Source organism: Otolemur garnettii, unplaced genomic scaffold (genome assembly GCF_000181295.1).
Source record: "Otolemur garnettii isolate 467f Iridium unplaced genomic scaffold, OtoGar3 scaffold00042, whole genome shotgun sequence".
Lineage (NCBI taxonomy): Eukaryota > Metazoa > Chordata > Mammalia > Primates > Galagidae > Otolemur > Otolemur garnettii.
Window position 1 is genome coordinate 555,305 of NW_003852437.1, and position 20,905 is coordinate 576,209.

The window sequence follows — 20,905 nt, forward strand, 5'->3', positions numbered from 1 at the left end:
AAAAAAAAAAAAAAAAAGAATAAATACGTTTAAAAAGCTTCTATCAAGGCTTTATATATATATATATGTTTTATAATATATACATGTAATATGTAAAAACTATATTATACATTGAACATATATTAACATACATAAAACATAGAGGGTACCAAAATATGTATACAAATTTTAAGAAAGGAAAAAATTATTAAAACTGTAAAACTGATGTCATGTTTTATTTCTGCTATTACAAGTGGTGCTCAAACTTGACTTATACTCATCTTTTGTTATCAGTATATATTATTATAGTTTCTTCCTTTCTTAAAATGTGTATTTTTTAGTACCCTCTGTGTATATACCCTGATAATATTAAAGTAATATCTAATTAGAAACAAGTAGTAAAATCATAATAAAGCATGAGTAAGGACTGTGCTGTAGTTTCATATGTGAATTTTACATTGGATGATATTTTATTCAGACAAAAATACATTAAGTTTCACTGTTCTTGAATTCAAGATAATGTGAATTGTAATGGAGCTCAATTTTTGTACTACCTGTTCAAAAGCAATAAATAAATTAATACCATGGATGAAGTATGAAGGACAGAAACAAAGTTAAGGAAATAATTTCAAGCTTACATATTTTTACTTTGTATTTATAGATCATGACACTACAGGAGAATCTTAGTGTTGTTAAAACTAGTTCATTTTATTTTGTACTTTGAAAAATTCAGCATTTTAGATTTTACATTATCAAGTACATCTTTCAATTAAATCTAAACTTGAGGGTAAAAACTGAATGCAATTTTGTACCACTTAGTATGTAGTCTTATACCCTGAAAATTATAGGCACTAGATAAATAACTATTAAATGTAAAATAATGACAACTTGATTTTTAATGGATAGTAGAGCAAAACACTAAATTAAGTCCAAGAAATAATATACTGATAAAACAAAAACTTGAGATTTATTTTCTTCTTAAATGTTTGGCTTTAATGTTTTTCACTTAGCATGATGCCATCACTATGAAATACAGCAAGACTTTCAGGCTGCAGACATCACAGATAGGTGGCTTTTTTTATATGCTAGCTCTATCGAAGAAATAAAGAAAGTGGTGTATTTAATATAGCAATCATATACTGACTTCTTCATTTTCCTAAATTAAACTATCTTGTTTTCCTAAGTAGATAAAAAAGTAAGACTTTATAGGTAGGCAAAAAATCCAGTATCTTTTAAATCCTCTTTCAGTCAAAATTAAATTTTAACAGACAAAAGTTAATTTAAGCATTCAACTCCCTCTTGTGGTTGTTAAAATAACTGAATATTCACTTGCGTGAATTCAAGTACGAAGGCTCTTAAACCACTCCTATTGGCATATATAAAACTTTCCAAATGTTTTATATAGAAAAATTAACAGTAAACTTTTGTCAGCTTCTGATGAATGGAGACAATTTCTTACTCAACCTTATCTGAAATTAGAAATACACACTTGAAGTTCCAGATAATGTTAGCTTTATTAATTTCAGGCATTCTTTATTGCAAATGTCTAATTTCCCTAGAGATTTAAAACACAAAAATATGAGAAAGAATTTGATTATTAAAAAAACAACTATACCACTGGAAAATGTACCAGGTAATTATAGATACAAAGATTTTAAGTTAAAAAAATATTTGTTTTTGTTAAATCATAACTGTGTACATTGATGCATTTATGGGGTTCAGTGTACTGATTTGATATACAATGTGAAATGCTTACATTGAACGGATTAACACATCCATTTTAGGCTTATTTTTTAAAAAGAGAAATTTTGCCATTGAAAAATATAATTGGTACTGACTTCTAGAATCTTTTTAGTTTGTATCTGTCATGAGAATTTTATATGCCTATCAGGTAAATGCCTAAATCTTGCCCAAGTTATTGTACCTAAGGAAATACAAATAGTAGCTTCTAAAGTAAGTCAGGATTCTTCTAGACTGTAAGTGTGCTGGTAGCGGGGATCATATCTAGTTTACACACTACTGCATTACTATAGTCATTTATTTGATGGTCGAGTCACAAAAGGTTCAAAGATGGCTATTAGACTTAAACTGTTTTCATCATTTTTAAAGGCCATCTGAAATCAGATTTTGTAACAGTTCTAAAATTGTCCCATAATTTGGGCAACTGATGTAATAGCAAAACTATGAGGAATAATGCTTGATTCTCTTTAATTACTTTAAATAAATCAAAATTATTTATACATAGGTATTACTAAGAGATGACTTTTTTTTTTTTTTAGACAGAGCCTCAAGCTATTCCCCTGGGTAGAGTGCCATGGCATCACAGCTCACAGCAACCTCCAACTCCTGGGCTCAAGCGAGTCTCCTGCCTCAGCCTCCCAAGAAGCTGGGACTATAGGTGCTGGCCACAACGCCCGGCCATTTTTTGGTTGCAGCCATTATTGTTGTTTGGCGGGCCCGGGCTGGGGATTCAAACCCGTCACCTTAGGTGTATGTGGCTGGCGCCTTAGCCATTTGAGCCACAGGTGCTGAGCCTAAGAGATGACTTTTAATCATTTTCACAGAACTGGTGGAGCCTCATGCTAGGCAATCTTTGCCGGCATTTATTTGTACATAATTAAGATTCTGCATGTGTGGCTCGGCGCCTATAGCTCAACCGGCTAAGGCGCCAGCCACGTACACCTAAGGTGGCGGGTTCGAATCCCCAGCCCGGACCCGCCAAACAACAATGACGGCTGCAACCAAAAAATAGCCGGGCGTTGTGGCGGGTGCCTGTGGTCCCAGCTACTTGGGAGGCGGAGGCAAGAGACTCGCTTGAGCCCAGGAGTTGGAGGTTGCTGTGAGCTGTAATGCCAGGCACTCTACCCAGGGGGACAGCTTGAGGCTGTGTCTCAAAAAAAAAAGAAGATTCTGCATGTAACTTATAGTATTAAGAATGTAGATACTATCTAAAACTTTCATTTTAGAGAGAAAGAAAACTTCAGGCCTACAGATATCAAAAGAGCCTCAAAGAAATATAACTGGATGAACCATTATGTGAAATGAAAGTATTTATAGCTTTGAAAGGTTTATATTTTTAAAAGAGGACGTGGTAGCTATTTTCAGGTTTTTGAAAGGATGCCATATGAGACCAGATCAATATGGTTTCAAGAAATATCACTATAATGAAAGAAAAAACACAGCAAAAGATTAGTTCTTTTTTCAAAATCTTGGAACGAGAAAGGGCTTTCAAATAAGACACAAACAAAACCCAGAAGCCATAAGAAAAAAAGACTAAGTCCAAATAAATAAAAGTAAAAAATTTATGAAACAAAAACATTTTATTGACCAAATTGAAAGTATTAGAAGAAAGTCGACATCCTACATAAACAGGCAAGTTTATGAAATAAGCAATACAAATCGCTTGAAAAGGAACATAGTAAAAGATGCTTAACTTCATTCTTATTTAAGAATACAAATTTCATTTAAACTCCTAAAAAGATGTAAATTAAAAGAAAGAACCAAAACAATACATTTTCACCTAGCAGACTAAGACATTTAACCACCTACATACCTGATGAGTAGGGCAAGGAAGGAGTAAAGAACACTCTTGACATACGATTTCAGTTTCTTTAGAAGAAAGCAAAGTCTGGGCACGGTGGCACGGTGGCTCATGTCTGTAATCCTAGCACTTGGGAGGCCGAAGCAGTTAGACTGCCTGAGCTCACTGATTCAAGACCAGCCGCCTGTAGTCCCAGCTACTAGGGAGGCTGAGGCCAAGAGAATCACTTGAGACTAAGAGTTTGACATTGAGGTGAGCTGTGACGCACGGCACTCTACCCAGGGCAAAATAGGGAGACTCTGTCTTAAAAAATAAAAAAAAAAGCAAGCAAAATGAACTGTTTGTGAACAGCCACGGGTTATCTCTAGTGAGGGAAATTTTTCATTATATACCCTTTAGTTCTGTTAAAAAAATCAAGTACTGGGTGGTGCCTGTGACTCAGTGAGTAGGGTGCTGGCCCCATATACTGAGGGTGGCGGGTTCAAACCTAGCCCTGGCCAAACTGCAACAAAACAATAGCTGGGCATCGTGGTAGGCACCTGTAGTCCCAGCTACTAGGGAGGCTGAGGCAAGAGAATCGCCTAAGCCCAAGAGCTGGAGGTTGCTGTGAGCTGTGATGCCATAGCACTCTACCAAGGGCAATAAAGTGAGACTCTGTCTCTTAAAAAAAAAATCAGGTATGAAAAAAATATTTTAATCCAATCCCTATCAGAAGCCTAGTAGGCTTCTTTGTAGAAACTGACAAGCTGGTTCTAAAATTTATACAGAATTGTAATTGCAAAGCAGGAGAACTCATACATCCCAATTTCAAAACCTACTACAAAGTAACAGTATGGTACTGGCATAAGGAACATGACAGATCAAGGGAAAAGAACTGAGATTCCAGAAATAAACCCATGTTTATAGCCAACTGATTTTCTATCAGGGTGCCAAGACAGATCATTCAATGGGGTAAAAAGTCTTTTCAATAAATGATGCTGGGATATCTGGACAGTCAGATGCAAAAGAATGAAGCTGGATCCTTACCTCGTGCCATTACACAGAAATTAACTCAAAATGGATGAAAAACTGACAGTTAAGAGCTAAAACTATCTCTTAAGAGAAAACAGAGGGGTAAGTCCTCATGACCGTGGATTTGACAACTGACAGTTAAGACACCAAAAGCAAGAGCAATAAAAGAAAAAAACAGATCAGACTTCAGCAAAATAAAAAAAGTCTTTTGTGCTTAAAGGACATCATCAAGAAAATAAAAAGACAACACACAGAATGGGAGAAAATATTCTGAAGGGCATTTCTGTCAAAAAAAAAAAAAAGACTGGAAGAAAATAACTGCAAATCACATAGGAATTTATTTCTGGAACATACAAAGATTTAAAAAACAGACAAAAGATATGAATAGGCATTTTTCTAAAAAAAATTTAAATGACCAATAAACACATGAAATGATGCTCAACTTCATTAGTCATTAGGGAAACACAAATCAAAACCAGTGCGCAACACTTCATAGCCACTATAATGGCAAGAATCACAAAGTCAGATACTAGCCAAGTGTTAGTAAGGAGAGGAGAGATCAAAACCCTCACAGACTATCGGTGGGAATGGAAAATGGTGCAGACAATTTGGAAATGTCTGGCAGTTCCTCAAGGGTTAAACACAGAATTACCATATGCCCTACCAATTCCATGCCTGAAGAGAAATACATGTCCATACAGAAACTTGTACATGAATGTTTACAGTAGTATTCACAATAGCCAAAAGGTGGGGAAAACCCCCAAATGTCCATCTACTGACGAATGAATAAATAAAATACCGTATGTTTATATAATGGAATTTTATTTGGCCATTAAAAAAATGAAGTACTAATACTTGCTATATAACATGGATGAAATTTTAAGTGAAGAAAGTGTTAAGTGAAAAAAACCAGACACAAAGATCATATAGTTTGCTTCTATTTATATAAAATGTCTAAACTATTTAAATTATAGACAGACAAGTAGATTAGTAGTTGCCTAGTTCTGAGGGTGGGGATAACAGGGCAGGGACGTGATAGCTACAGGATGGAAGGATTCTTTCTGAGGAATCAAAAGTGTTTTATACTATTGTCTGTGGTGATGGCTGCACATAGCAGTTGATATGCTAAAAACTGACTTGTACAACTCAAATAAGTCAAGTGTACATTATGGGTGGCCATAAAGTTTGTGTGCAATTTTTAAATCGCACACGAACTTTACGGCCACCTTGTATATTAACTATTAACAATTAAGCTATTAAAACGACTAAATAATAAAAGAAATGTAAAGAATAGAATGGATTTATGAATACTGAGATGTAAATATCTTAAAATACATTAAGGAAAAAAGTGTACTGTATATTTCCACATTTAAAGTATGTCTATGTTAGACATATCATGTAGAGTATGTATATATTACATAATTCCACATGTGTTCACATGTACCTATATGCGCAGTGTTTCTGCTTAAAAGAGAGAGAGAGCGTGTGTGTGTGTGTGTGTGTGTGAGAGAGATATGAGTGAATGAACATAAGAGCAGCATCAAGAAATGCACTGGAGATCACATCTAACAGTTCAATGGTGGAAGGACTGGGGGAAAGGGACAGATCAAGGGTTTAAAAGAGACACGTTTTTATTGTATCATTTTTTACTGTATCATTTTGGGGGGTTAAAATTTCTTTTACCAAGTATATTTTATTTTCATAATGATTTTTAAACATGATTGGCTTAATATATGAAATAACTTCCTACAAGGCAGAGTTTTCCAAAAACGGGACATTCTGTCTTTGCCTCATAAGCATTAAAGTAAAGAATGAATTTACAGTTGATAGGAATCTGAGTGCTGGACAGGTAAGTAGACTAGATAGCCTTTTGTGTAGAAAATCTCTTCTAAATCTGAGATTTACCCTAAATTAAAAAGGCAGTTACTCTTATGAGTGCAAAGCACCTATGGGTAGTAGGACAGATTAAAAAAAAAATTCTTGAAGTTGTTTGATGTCAATTAATCTTAACTATTGAGTTCATTTTCTTTAAAGAATGAAGTCTTATTATGGTACCCAGGCTGGCCTCAAACTCTTGGGCTCAAGCAAACCTCTGTCTTAGCCTCGTAAGCACTGGGACTATAGGCACATGCCAAGGCACCATGCTAATTATTTAAAAATATGATTTCAAAGCCAATGTAGAACATTCTAGAAAAGGCATTTCCAATCAGAGGATGAATAAAGTGTAAATTAAAAAATAAATTTGAATTGTATTTCCTTTGAAAAGAATATTTAGCCTACCGAATTTGTGTCACAATCAGCATTTTTATTAAATCTCATTAAACAGAAAAGTGTTATACTTTGGAGAGACATATTGGTTAAAAAAAAAAAGACAATAAATGAGAAACACAAAGTTCAAGAAGCTTATTTTCAATTCAAAATTTTTCTTACTTGCATTTCTATTTTAGGTTCTAAGTCAAAAGCTACCGCTTACCAGGATGGTAGGACCACAATATAACTGGGGAAAAGGTATTAAAGTATCACTTAAAATATTTATGATTTTATGTGTATTTAAAAAAAAAAACAACACTAACAGTTTACCAGCTAAGTTAATACCAGATGGATTTCTGTAGAAATGAGAATAAGAAATCATTTTTGGCAGCACTGTTAAGTACTTCACACCTATAAATGTTGCCAGTGTTACAAACCACTTCTCTCTGTGAAAGAGAGAAGACACAAGAAGGTCTCAGAACACAGCGAATGAGAAGTATTTTTTGGTGTTTTTTAGAAGTTAGGTAGAGTCAGGTGGTGTGACTCAAGGGGAAAAAATGTAGCTATCTGACCAGTGACATTACCACTGGTAAGCAATTTTCACTTCTACATTTGTTCTTCTTAACAAAATAAGAATCTTTTTTGTACCTGTAAACTTTAAACTAAAATTTGTCCAATTTATAATTTTTTTTTCCTACTTAGCACTAATTTTCATCTCTGATTCCTACAGTATTTTAAAGACTCAAACGTAATTTATTTCCTTTGGGGCGTCGTGGTGGTGTTAGATTCAATGCTGATATAAGCAAGGTCCAAAAGTTTCATTAATTGACTTCTTTTCCTTTTGATCACTCTATAGTAGAGGGCATTATCAAATAATACATTTTTTACAAACTTGTCATTAAAAACTTTATTATTATAGTATTTTTTAGATTTCAAATGGTAGACTAAAATAAAATAATGCACTATAGTTACCAAATTTATGTATGCTCCCTCTTCATTTTGGGAAAAATATTTTTCTGTGATTCCAGCACCTGGCTCAACTTATTTTTCTACTCTGAAACAGTTTGTTCCTAGGAGTTTCAGAAAGGTCACTTTGACTGTAGGAGATGTATTTCTTTTCTCTTTCTTACCCATACCCCTCAAGTTAAGAGTTCAGAAAAGATCCTTGCTTAAAGAAATGATGATTATTCAGGCTACCCCATTTAGTACTGTAGATAGTGCTTGCAAACTATGTAGGGTAAAAGCAGAAAACATGCATTTTTCTGCCAAGGAACAATTCTTAGATTTGTCTTGAGCTAGTGAATGAAACAATAGACGGAGAGTCTATCAACTCAATGCCAGGTTGACCTGGGTCAATACCAATTTCACAGTATCTAGAAGGAAACAATGTGCTGAAGGGTTGCAGATCAGCACCCACCCCAACATAGTGTGTGCAGAGAAAACTCGAGGGCAAGAAGTCATACAAATGTTATGAACTTCTATATGTATGCAGGTATGCTTCAAGAAGGTGATCTAGAGCTGAGCATGGGGGCTCATAACTGTCATCTCAGTGCTCTGGGAGGCTGAGGTGGGAGAATCACTTGAGGCCAAGAGTTCAAGACTAGCCTAGGCAATGTAGTGAGACATCATCTCTACCCGCCCCCCCCCCCAAAAAAAACAAAACCCCAAACAATGAGCCAGGTGTGATGGTGTGCACCCACAGTCTCAGCTACCTGAGAGGTTGCATGGGAAGATCACTTGAGCCCATGAGTTCAAGGGTGCAGAAAACTATGAGAGCACCACCACTGCACTCCAGCCTGGGCAACAGAGTAAGACACTGTCTCAAAAAAAAGAAAAGAAAGGTGATCAAAAGACTATTACAGCTGTGAGAAGAGGAATGATTTCAGTGGCAGATTTTGGGGAAACCTGTTTTTTGTAGCTCTTAAAGCAGAACCTTTAATAATCAGGAATTTTTTTTACTTTCAGGTACCTTCAGAAGGTGTTCTCTATACGTCTCCAGAGTATCACTTTATAGTTTCAAGTTATTTCTGTTTATTGTGGTTTCTTTCCCTCTTTTTTTTTTTTTTTTAATACAGAATCTTCCTTTGTTGCCCTCCGTAGGGTGCCATGGCATCACAGCTCACAGCAACCTCAAACTTTTGGGCTCAAGTGATTCTCTTGCCTCAGCCTCCCAAGTAGATGGGACTACAGGCACTTGCCACAACACCCAGCTAGTTTTTGGCTGTAGTTGTCACTGTTGTTTACTGCCTGATCTTTTAGCTTCATCTTCTTAAACTGAGCACATGTGGCTCCCACAGTGGTGTGCCATAGACTCAATGAAGTTACCAGATGTCTTTCCAAAGGGTTTATGTTGAAAAGAGAGAAAGACATTATAGAGTAGGGATTAAGACTGTTGTCAAACACCTACTCAGAATCTTGACTGTCACTTATCCTTTTTGCAAGCTTTTACACTTATTAAAACACTCATTAAAATAAGTATTTTCACCTAAAAGTAGAAATAATACTCATATCTATTTTATAGTTGGTTGTGGGAAATAAAGGAACATTTAGTACAGTGCCTAAAACTGTGAACTTTCTATAAATACTAGTTACTAAATTTCTTAATTTATATTATTCATGTTTTCCTCTTTTACCAGGGATGAAGAGACTGGAAATGCTGAGAGCTGGAGCTAGATTTAGATTGGGAGACATGGGATGTCTCACTGAAAAGGTGACTTTGAGTGAGGACCGGAAGCATGTGAGGGAGCTAACTGTAGGTGTCCGGAGAAGATATCACACAGTGGGAACAGCAAGTATGGAAGGCCATAAGGTTTGCCTTCTCTGAGCAAGAGTGAAGCCTGCAGAGTTGGAACAGAGTGAGTGGGTGCTGACAACAGGAAAAGAGCAGTGGGGAGGGGCAGCTGACTGGATGATCGTCATGTGCACAACAGCGATATGATTTGATGCATGTTTTTTAACAGGATCTCTCTGGATGCTAAAAGACTACAAGGAAGCAAGGGTAAGAACAGGTAGGCCATTGTAATAATCCAATAAAAAGATAATGGTGGCTCAGAACAGAGTGGTGGCCAAGGGGATGATAAGAAGTGACATTCTTGATATGCTCTGAAGGGTAGAGGCGACAGATTTGTTGTCAAACTAGATGTGAAATGTGAAAGAAAGCAGTCAAGTAGGTTTCCAAGGTTTTTGGCCTAATATACATTTAAAAAAATTAAATTGCCAACAACTAATATGGAAGACTGACCACAGGAAGGGTAAGCTGGGGGAAGAGGAAGTTGTCAGAAGCTGTTTCAGACACAGTAAGTTTGAGATAACTATTAAATGAGATGTGGAGTAGGTACTTAAATAAACTGGCTTGGTAGTGAGGAAAGAAGTCCAGCTGGTTGGTATCACAAATTCTGTAAATTTGGGGGTCATTAGCATATTATGTCATGTCATTTAAAGTCAAGAGGCCAAATGAAATCATTTAAGAAAAGTATAGACAGAAAAAAGAGGTTCAAGAATTGAACTGTGAGGCTTGATTTCATTGGGAACAAACGGATAACAGAAAACGAGGTGAGAGGTCAGAGAGATGAAGAAGAACCAGCAAGAATAAAAGCAGCAGGAATCTTAGTGTCATAGAAGCCAAATGAACAGTGTTTCACAGAGAAAAGGGCGACAAATCAAGTGTCACTGGTGTGTAGATCTAAGGAGTGAGGGCTGCACTGTAACCATGCTACCACTGGTGAACTTACCAAGAGCGGTTCTGGCTGACTACAGGGGGAAACTCCTGAGTGAAATAATGTGAGAGAATAGAGGTAACACTTCATTTTCATATTCCAGGTCAATGTGAGTAAGTCTTTTAATGTAATTTATCATACCCAGTTAAATATGAGTATTTACTTTACTTGAAAATTTCCCTTATCAAAGTACCTTCATAAAAAATGTGCTCTCAATTTAAGAATCAGCAATTATCTAAACAGCAAATCTGTGGGGTTTTTCATTTCATTTTGTTTTTGAGACAGGGGCTGGCTCTGCAGCCCAGGCTGGAGTGCAGTGGTGTCATCCATAGCTCACTGCAACCTCAACCTCAAAACTCCTCAGCTCAAGGAATTCCTGCCTCCCAAGTAGCTGGGACTACAGGCATGCATGGCCATGCCTGGCTGTTTTTCTATATTTTGTAGAAACAGGGTCTCACTCTTGCTCAGGCCAGCCTCAAGCAATCCTTCTGCATTAGCCTCCCAAAGTGCTAGGATTACTGTTGTAAGCCACTGTGTTTGGCCTGAAGCCTACTGTTTTTTTGTTTTTTTTTTTAAGAGACAGAGTTTCACTTTGTCGCCCTTGGTAGAGTGCCATGCTGTCACAGCTCACAGCAACCTCCAGCTCTTGGGCTTAGGTGATTCTCTTGCCTCAACCTCCTAAGTAGCTGGGACTACAGGCACCTGCCATAATGCCCAGCTATTTTTTTGTTGCAGTTTGGCTGGGGCTGGGTTCTAACCCTCTACCCTCAGTTTATAGGGCTGGCCGGCGCACTACTCACTGAGCCACAGGTGCCACCCTAAAACCTATTGTTTCAATAGAAGGAGAGATAGAAAGAAGGGAGATTTTGGGAGAAGAGAAATTCAGTATCAGTGGGAAAAAATACTATATTAAACTAAACGAGTGCTTTGCAGTTAGTCACAAAAATGTGGAAAATAAAAAGTTTTAACATAATTTCTAGGGCAATCAAAATCACCTGTGGACCTCTAAGCACACACACACACGCACACAAGTGCCTAAGGCTTCACCATTCAGAGGCCTAAGTGAGTATATTTGGACAGAGCCCTGGGCACTTTACTTTTTAAAAGCTGTGCAGGTGCTTATGGAGTGTAAAAGCACACGGCCCACCTTGGATTGAGAATTCCTAGTGGATTACTGTTTAAAACATAAAAATAATCATGCCACCTGAAGAAATTATACAGTAAAGTCGTTGTAATAGAAATTGTAAAAAGAAAAAGTGGTACTAGTGACAGGAGGGGCTGTGTGCTGTATGAAGGTGATGTTATACAATATTTTCCAACCTACACCTAGACATGTAACAATTCATTGCAGAAAACTATGTCTTTACTCAAGACTCAGTTAACTATAAACTTTCAACATTCAAGAAAACACTTAACCACCTTCTTATCTAAATAAATTTAATGTTTCCTACTGAACATTAAATAACTTAAAGGGTCAGATAAAACATATGACAGAAATTGTCTCTCCTTGAATTAATACAGATATAATTTAGTATTATGCCAGTATCAACTAGAAAAAGATAATCAATCAAGACAGATTTAAAATTAATGTTCCTATTCACAGTTCCAAAAAAAAAAAAAAAAAAAAAGAACTGTTGTATGAACCAATACTTAAGGAAAGGAGGAAAGGTCAAGTTGAACGAAAGAAGCCTCAGAATAAAGTTCAAATTTCTCTTACAGGTAAATTATTCTAAGACTCATGCAGCATTTTAGAGTTTGATATAAAATAAGGTAAAAATGTCATATTAGAAAAATTAAAAAGAGAATTTTTTATTCTCCAAATATCTAATCAAAGAAGGCAGATATTTGTTAAGAGTCAACTAATTGTTCCATGAATTTTTACTTGCAGAAATTGTAAAGGGAAAGTCAAGTATTACCACAGATACAAAATCTACTGAAAAGAAAAGTGTTACAAATCTTAACCAACCAACTAGTTGATTATTCTGAAGAGCTAATAACTCAAACATTTTAACTTCAAGTTCTATAATGATAGAATTCAAATTTATATAAATAGACTCAAATGTTAAGATATTATTATTTGGGGGCAACATGTAAAAGATGAAATAATAATGCTGGTGCCCCTTTCTGCTATGAAATAAAATGTACATCCAAAGTCCAGCATGGAAAAGAGACCTACCTTTAGCATCAATACTAATACCTGTCGTATTACTATTACCTTGTGTGTAGGCAGCGTCATCAGATCCCATACTCAATTTCCGTGCTTCATTTATTCTATCCACATGTGCCAAAGAAGGGTCCGTGAGGTGCTGAATATTCTCTGTTTCTACATAGTGATCAGGATGGTTTAGAAGATTTGTAAGTTCAAAGGTAGGGGACACCACACCTGGTGAAACCGCAGGGGGTTTGTTGGGAGACACTGTAATTTTAAAAGTGTATTTTGTATTGGGTTGAGTGACTACCACGCGAGGAGATGTTGCAGAGTTATTGCCTATTGCTCGACTTTTGGGAGGGTGGTGATGAATAAAGGCAGGACCCATGCTCACTTGGCCAGACATATTCCTGGAGGCAGCAGATGCTCCAGAGTTTGTGGATATGAAGAGTGTGGGCTGATTCCGCATGACCTGTTCATCTCCTGTGGTGGCATTAGCTGAAATATACACCTTAGGTTGACTACGGGACATTAGCTCATCAGTATTTGGGGGACTGGCAGCTATGTAAACAGTGGGTTGATTTCTATTTAAGGTTTGGCTGTTGACTGAAGAGGAACTGCTGGAGGTTCGAGGTCCAGAAGAACGCAATTTTGAAGAATTGTTTCTTTGCGGGGGTTCAAGTTTGATTTCAATCTGGTTTTTCCGAGGTCCTGTTGAAATATTCTGAATGTTATATTGGCTATGGGCAGAAGACTGTGAGCTACCAGATGAATGAACTGTTGGTGGTTGTGGAGTAGTAGGTGAACTGATGGGCATGTAGACGTGAGAGGTCTGGTGGCCTTGCTGATTTGCCTGTTGGGTTGAGGTATGTGACAGAGGATTAGAGGCAGGATAAGTAGTCCAGGGACCAGGCTGTGAAGGTTGATAGACTTGCTGAGGGTTCATGGGATTAAACTGAGATACCCAGCCAGAATGCTGCTGTGTCTGTCGAGCTGTACCACTAGGAGTTGTAATGTAAGGCCTTATATAGATGGAATTTCCCTGTGGACTGTTTAGAACAGGTGGAGGTACACCATGTATGTGCAAAGATGTAGGAGTATTACGACCAGTCTGGATATTTGGGGCTAAAGTTACCATAATAGGATTAAATCTGGGAGTTTGTTGAGAAAGGTTAGATGTTCCTTTGCTGCCTAAGTGAAATCCAAGATGTGGTGTTGAATTTGAAGCACCAGAACTACTGGACATTCCAAAAACATTAAAGCCTTGAGGAACTTGAGCTGGTGCTGTCTGTGGCTCCTGCTGAAATAGTTCATTATTGGACTGACCACCTTGAAGTTGTCCATCACTAATGCTGTGCGTTAGAGTTCTGCTTCCATTCATTCTATTTCCTTCTCTTCCATGGTGGTAAACATTCTGTGACTGCAAGTCCAAGTTGAGAGAAGTCATGTGATTGCGTAGACCAGAAATTCCAGAATCATCTGAAAAATTCAAGTCTCCTTCTCCATAAAGATACCTTGTACTCTCCTGAGAGAGAACAGCACAGCAGGCATCCAGGTTATTATTATTCTATGAAACAAGATAAAAATAGCTTGATGTTAACATCCAGAAGCTGATGCTTATATTTTCATCACTACAAAAATATTACATGATTAACAAGTGATTGGTTAATATGCTTAGATGTATTTTAACCTTTTCACTAGAGATACATTTTTATGCAAACAGCTGAATTAAAAAATTCTTACTACTAGTGTAATGGAAAAGCTCTCTGACTACCCAATAGCTAAAAGTCAATCAATCAAATCATTGTATTTTAGTAGTGAAAATGGATAAAAGAAGTAAAATGGATTCATTTTAATGAAGTAAATAAAGTAAAATTACAACCTGATTAAAAATGCAATTTTAATGTTGAAAAAAATAATCATTCAACTTAAGTGTATAATACTATAAACACTGTTGAAAAAGTTAAATAAAGTTTAATGAAGCCGTGGCGGCTCACACCTGTAAACCTAGCACTCTGGGAAGCCAAGCCAGATGGATTGCTTGAGTTCATGAGTTTGAGACCAGCCTGAGCAAAAAGCAAGGCCCTGTCTCTACTAAAAATAGAAAAACTTATTGAAGCAGTACCCTGAACCCATAAATGCATCAATGTACAAAGTTATGATTTAATAAAAAGCAATTAAAAAAATAAAAATAGTGGCTCGGTGCCTGTGGCTCAAGTGGCTAAGGCACCAGCCACGTACACCCAAGGTGGGGGGTTCGAATCCAGCTGGGGCCCACCAAACAACAATGACAGCTGCAACCAAAAAATAGCTGAGCATTGTGGTGGTGCCTGTGGTCCCAGCTACTCAGGAGGCTGAGGCAGGAGACTTGCTTGAGCCTAGGAGTTGGAGGTTGCTGTGAGCTGTGATGCCACAGCAGCACTCTACCCAGGGTGACAGCTTGAGACTCTGTCTCTCAAAAAAAAAAAAAAAAGTTAGATGGAAAAATATCCTATCAATGCTTGCACATCAAGTACTACACAAATTCTTTTGAATAAATAATCATTTTAAAAGGTACATCTGTAGTATTTAAAATGTTCTAAAATTCATACTACACTCACCTCCTCATCTCAATTCCTCATGTGCTTCCTCTTACTTTGTACAAAAAACCTATCTATATAGTAGAACCTCTTGTAAATTGGCCAGCTGAGGGACATGCAGAGGTAATCAACATAAGGAACTAGATCTACTGTATTGATACATACCTATGGTGTATGTCTAGTCTATGATATTTAGGTCAACTTACAGAGGTGGTCAATGTAGGGAGATGGTCAACAATGGAGGTTCTATTGTGTATGAAATACAAGCTTGAGGTAGCCTCCAGAAAAACTGAGTTCCTGTCTGTCTTATTACATAAACTTAGTTGATAGCTATCTGGGCCTTTAAATAGCACCATAAAAATCAACTTACTCCAGAGAAGTTAAAAAAAATGCCAGGTTGTTCTTTTCTCAAAAGAAATTAACCACTAGTCATAAATCATCTATAAAAACATTTATTGAATACCTAACACACTGCACTGTGTTTGAGCTTGTGGAAGACTCAACAACATATAAAACCTGTTTCCCTAAAAGAGCTTACAGCTTAATTTGGGAGATAAATCACATTTTTGTTTTGTTTTGTTTTGAAGAGGGAGGGTCTTACTGTGTCACCCAGGCTGGAGTGTAGTGGTGCAATCACTGCTCACTGCAGTCAGAAACTCCTGGGCTCAAGTGAACCTTCCAACCTGTAGCTGGAACTACAGGCATGCTACTATGCCTTGCTCACATTTTAAAATACTTTTTAGAGACAGATCTTGCTATGTTGCCCAGGCTGCTTTTAATCCTACTTACTACTCTAAATTGATATACACTAGTTTTTCAAATAAAATTGAAAAACTGATCACAATCTTTATTTACTGATTACTCCTTATAGTTAGACCTTATCTTTTGCTAAACCTAATTGGTGCTTTTTGCTTCAAGCTACTTTTATTGTCATTCCAAGTAAATTCTTTTCCCTGTTCCACCAAAGCTAAGAAATCAAGTCTTCCTCTCACTTTCTCCCTTCTATCATTCTTAAATTAAAATGTATTATTTCCTACCAAATCCAATTCCACAATTCTTTTTGTAGTAACTTGATATTCATATTTACAAAGCTTTCCTCTTTTGCTTTAGATCTTAAAAATCCCTTTAATCTTTTATAATCTGATTTAATATGTTCATATTAAACAGCAATATTCTAGTCCCTGCTATGCCATAATTTATGTGCCCTTTTGAACCCCCAGGCTAGAGTTCAGGGGCACAATCATAGCTCACTGCAGCCTCTAAACTTCTGGGCTCAAACAATCCTCTTTGCCTCAGCTTCCCTGGTAGCTGGCACGACAGACATCACTTTCTTATTGCAAAACATAAAAGAATTTACAGGAGTTTTATAAGGTCTCAATAGGACAGAATGGAATATACTTTTTATTAGACATTTTATTTTAGAAAATTTTAAACATATACAAACGTAGAGAGGAAATATGATTAACTCCTACATACTCATGATCCATCTTTAACAACATGATCAATCTTTTTTCATCCAATGCCTCAGCTACTCTCCCTTCCAAATTATATATAAAGTCTCTAACATCATCTTCTTTTTAGCTATAAATATTTTAATGTTTATCTTTAAAATAGGGACTTAAAAAATTATAACCCCAAGGCCTTATCATGTCTTAAAATAATCAATAATTCTTAATGTCACCTAATGTCATCTCACAAATGTCTTTTTACAGTTTGTTTGAATTAGGGTGTAAATAAGGTCCACATATTTCACTTGGTTGATATGTCTCTTCGTTTCTCCTAATTAACTCGCCCCTCTTTTAAAAAAATTTTAACTGTCTTTTTAATAAGAAAACTTGATACTTGTCCAGTAGAATTTTCCACATTTTGGATTGCACCTTGTGGTGTCAATATTCCCTGTATTTCATTATAAGCTAGTAGTTATACTTAAAGGTGTGATCAAGTTCATGTATGACTTCATGTACTCTTCATAGAGTCTATTATCACATCATACAAGGAGACACAATGATGTTTGCCTGTCTTTTCTGTGATTTTAAGGTAGACTGGTGGAGTCAGATGTCGTCAGCTTGAACCAAATGATTTTTAGCAGCTATTGATGATCACTGTTTACAAATGTTGGGGATATCCTAACTGTAAGATTCCATCTTTGTTTCTTAACAATTCTTCCTCATAGACCTACTCTCTTCAACTACTTTATAAAAGTAGTTGGTTACTTGTTGCACAAAAGAGGCACCCACCCAATTGAGAAAGAGGGGGTGCAGAAATCAGTTTTTTAGAGTAAGTCAACGCCTTAGCAACCTCTAAAGGTAACTGTGATTTAGTACCATTATAAACTTCTGTATCTTTAATATTTTAACGTGTTTCAATCTTGTGGTCTAGACCAGGTATCCTCAAACTACAGCCCGCGGGCCACATGCAGCCTGCTGAGGACATTTTTCCGGCCTGCTGGGTGTTTTTGCCGCCGCTGCCTGTCCTGCTTAGCAGCCGACTTGTCCCGGGGCCCGCAGTCCAGCCCTCCAATGGTCTGAGGGACAGTGAACTGGCCCCCTGTTTAAAAAGTTTAAGGACCCCGGGTCTAGACTACAGACTATGTAGGCTAGAGTAAACAGCTTCAAGTTGGCTCCTGGGTACATATGAAATGAATCTAATAGTTTTTCATAGCTTCCTTTGTTTTTTGATACAGCAAGATGTTCAAGCTTATCTTGTACATTTTGTACTCCAGACTTGGAATGAGACATTTCTCAAAGAAACTCTGGTTGCTTTTTGTGGGAAACTGTAGAGGATTCACTTTAAGTGTATTAAAAGGGGTAGGATATGAGTTTTTAAAAGGCTGAGACTCACTGTTTTGTACATAGCCACAAATCTGCATTCTCTTTAAAACTACAAAAAAGTATGAATCTTATTTCCAGTTCCTCTTTAACTTTCCCCTCAAACTCCTACAGAGAAATCACAGATAGTATCAAAGTATACCTTATAACTACCCATCTGAAACTCTGGTTCATTTACTCTTTTAGCCAACATTTACTGAGCATCCATTAGGCAAATGGAAAGGAGTACAACTGCTGATCTTAATCTCAAAGTCTAGCTGAATTAATTAATTAAAGTCTAGCTGATTAATGTGAATAATATCATGCAGGATAGTAGGTGTTATAATAGAAAAATGGATAAGAACTATGGGTGAAGGTCATCTTCTTCAACTAAAGAGATGGCATTTAAATAATTAAGCCTTACATACACTCAAAGAATAATACTTAATGCATTACTGAGAAAAAAAATAGCAATTTTAAATCTACCGATTCAATTATCATAAGAAAATTTTAAAATAGTGAAAAATTCATTTAAAAAATCAAAGTGTAAACTATGCAGTATTTTTGTAATTAAGTTTTAATTATCAAATAGAAAAACACATTTTAAAGATACAAATTATAGCTGCTGGCAATATAGCTATTTTAGAAAAATCCACAGCACAAGGAAACAATGTAATTCCAAAAAGAAGGATCTGTGCAATTTAAGTCAAGAAAAGAGTAAAGCATAGGTACTTATGTTCTCCTTCTAAAAAGAAAGTTGTTTAAGAATTAACAGGTACATGGGTGGTGCCTATGGCTCAAAAGAGTAGGGCGCCGGCCCCATATGCCAGAGATGGTGGGTTCAAAAAAAAAAAAAAGAATTAACAGGTACAGAGTGGCAGCATGCCATGATCCTTAACTATCAGTTTCTTAAAAAGTCCTGAATGAATATACCACAGTGAAGTTTCCCAAGAGAAATAACAGAAGCCCACCCAATTGAGAAAGGGGGAGCAGTTTTCAAAAGAGAGGCTGTCATTTAGAAGCTTAATTTGCCTTTACAATTTAAAAATTTCTCTCCAAATTAGATGAAACTTGGACCCTACTTATATCCCCAGAAATGCTCTACCCATTCTTTCTTGTCACATTTCTCATCATCTAAAAAGGTGTTATTGCTTGAACGCCTAGAATGAATATAAAGTATGTTCTATTTCATGGGTAATTTGATTTGTCAGGGAAGCATGCTGAGTGTAGAGTTTTTCCACAAAAATCAGAGTAACACAGTGAAGGTGATATTCAGTATCACCTATTTTCTATTTTTGGTTAAAGACGAAAACATGCTTAATTATTTTATTTTTACATAGTTAATTCATTTACACACATCAAAACAATCAAATATACTAAGAAGTCTCAATCCTAACTCTGCTCCCATCAGGCCTGTTTCCTCTTGCCCACTATGGGTAACTATCTTATACTAATTTTGTTTTTCACTCTTCCACCATTTCTTTATACAAGCAGAGGCAAACATACGTATGTGCTATATATTTACTTGCCCAGCTCCATCTATGTACCCTGAACTGTAACTTGTTTTTTTAATACATTCTGATGATCATACTGTAACAGAAGAGCTCTTTATTCTTTTTTTTTTTCCAGACAGGGTCTCACTATGTCATTGTTGGTCAGAGTGCCGTGGCATCAGAGCCCACAGCAACCTCCAATCCTTGAGCCTAAGTGATTCTCTTGCCTTAGCCTCCCAAGTAGCTGGGACTACAGGTACCTGCCACAATGCCCAGCTATTTTTTATTGCAGTTGTCATTGCTGTTGTTTTTTAGCTAGCTTGGGCTGGGTTCAAACCTACCACCCTCGTTGTATGTGGCTGGTGCCGTATCCACTGTGCTACAGGCATTGAGCCTAGAGCTCTTTATTCCTTTGAAAATATTTTAGGTTAAAAAGACTCTTTTTTAGAGTTGGGGAATTTCAAAATCTCTACAGCTGTGCTACAGGGAAGTGTTCTGTTCTTTTCAATATGTAGTCTAGAGATTTTATCAAAGCATAAATTTTTTTCCATAAATTTTCAAAGTATAGTATTTTCCTGCTAGTTTTAAGTAACTCACTAAACATTCTCAGCATAGTTTTATTTTACCACAAAATTCTATTTTATTTGAAAAGTTAGGAAGAAGTACATGTGTTTGAGGGGGAGGACTATCTTTTCCTACTATCTCTGCTCCTTCCCCATACTTGCTTTATCTCCTATGTTCTTTTTACATTTTTGCCTCTTTTTTCCTTTCTCATTATATATTGATAAATGTAAACTACTGAATTATTCTCAAATATTTGTTATGAGTCTTTTATTATTATTACTCCTGTTAGTATTGGTTATTAATATCTACTGAACACTCATTATGAATCAGGCATCTTATTAGTTGCTTTATTTGCACTCTGTGAATTTTTAAAATTTTCATTGTACAACTAAGGAAATAAAGTTTAGAAAATAAGGGTCAGAGAGGTAAATCAGGCTACTACTGCTAACTATCAAACTTGAATTCAGGTATGTTTAACATGAGTTCTTAACCATAATACTATGGAAATAGGCAAGTGTGGAGAATTTCATGTAGCTCAGGATGACTACAGTAGAAGGTTTGAAGAGGAAGGACTGGAAGAGAGATCAGGCTGCAGAAGAAACCAGGATTCCAGATTCCAGACCTTATATATCCTAGGCAAGACATATGAGCCTCATTCTGGGGGATATGGGGAATAAACAAGAAGTTTTGGCCAGGTATGGTGCCTCACACCTGTGAATCCCAACACTTTGGGAGGTGGAGGCAGGAAGATCACTTGACACCAGCCTGAGCCAAGAGCTAGACCCTGTCTCTGTTAAAAAAAAAAAAAAAAAAAAA

General features: G+C 36.5%; 1 protein-coding gene across 1 annotated transcript in view; it reads right to left on the reverse strand.

Moving 5' to 3' along the window:
* TAB2 (TGF-beta activated kinase 1/MAP3K7 binding protein 2) overlaps window positions 1–20,905 on the reverse strand; it is a 71,097-nt gene that overhangs the window by 16,699 nt on the left and 33,493 nt on the right. Inside the window, exon 4 of the mRNA XM_023513498.1 lies at window positions 12,713–14,213. Coding sequence (XP_023369266.1) covers window positions 12,713–14,213 — 1,501 coding nt within the window. The remainder of the gene's footprint in view (window positions 1–12,712; window positions 14,214–20,905) is intronic.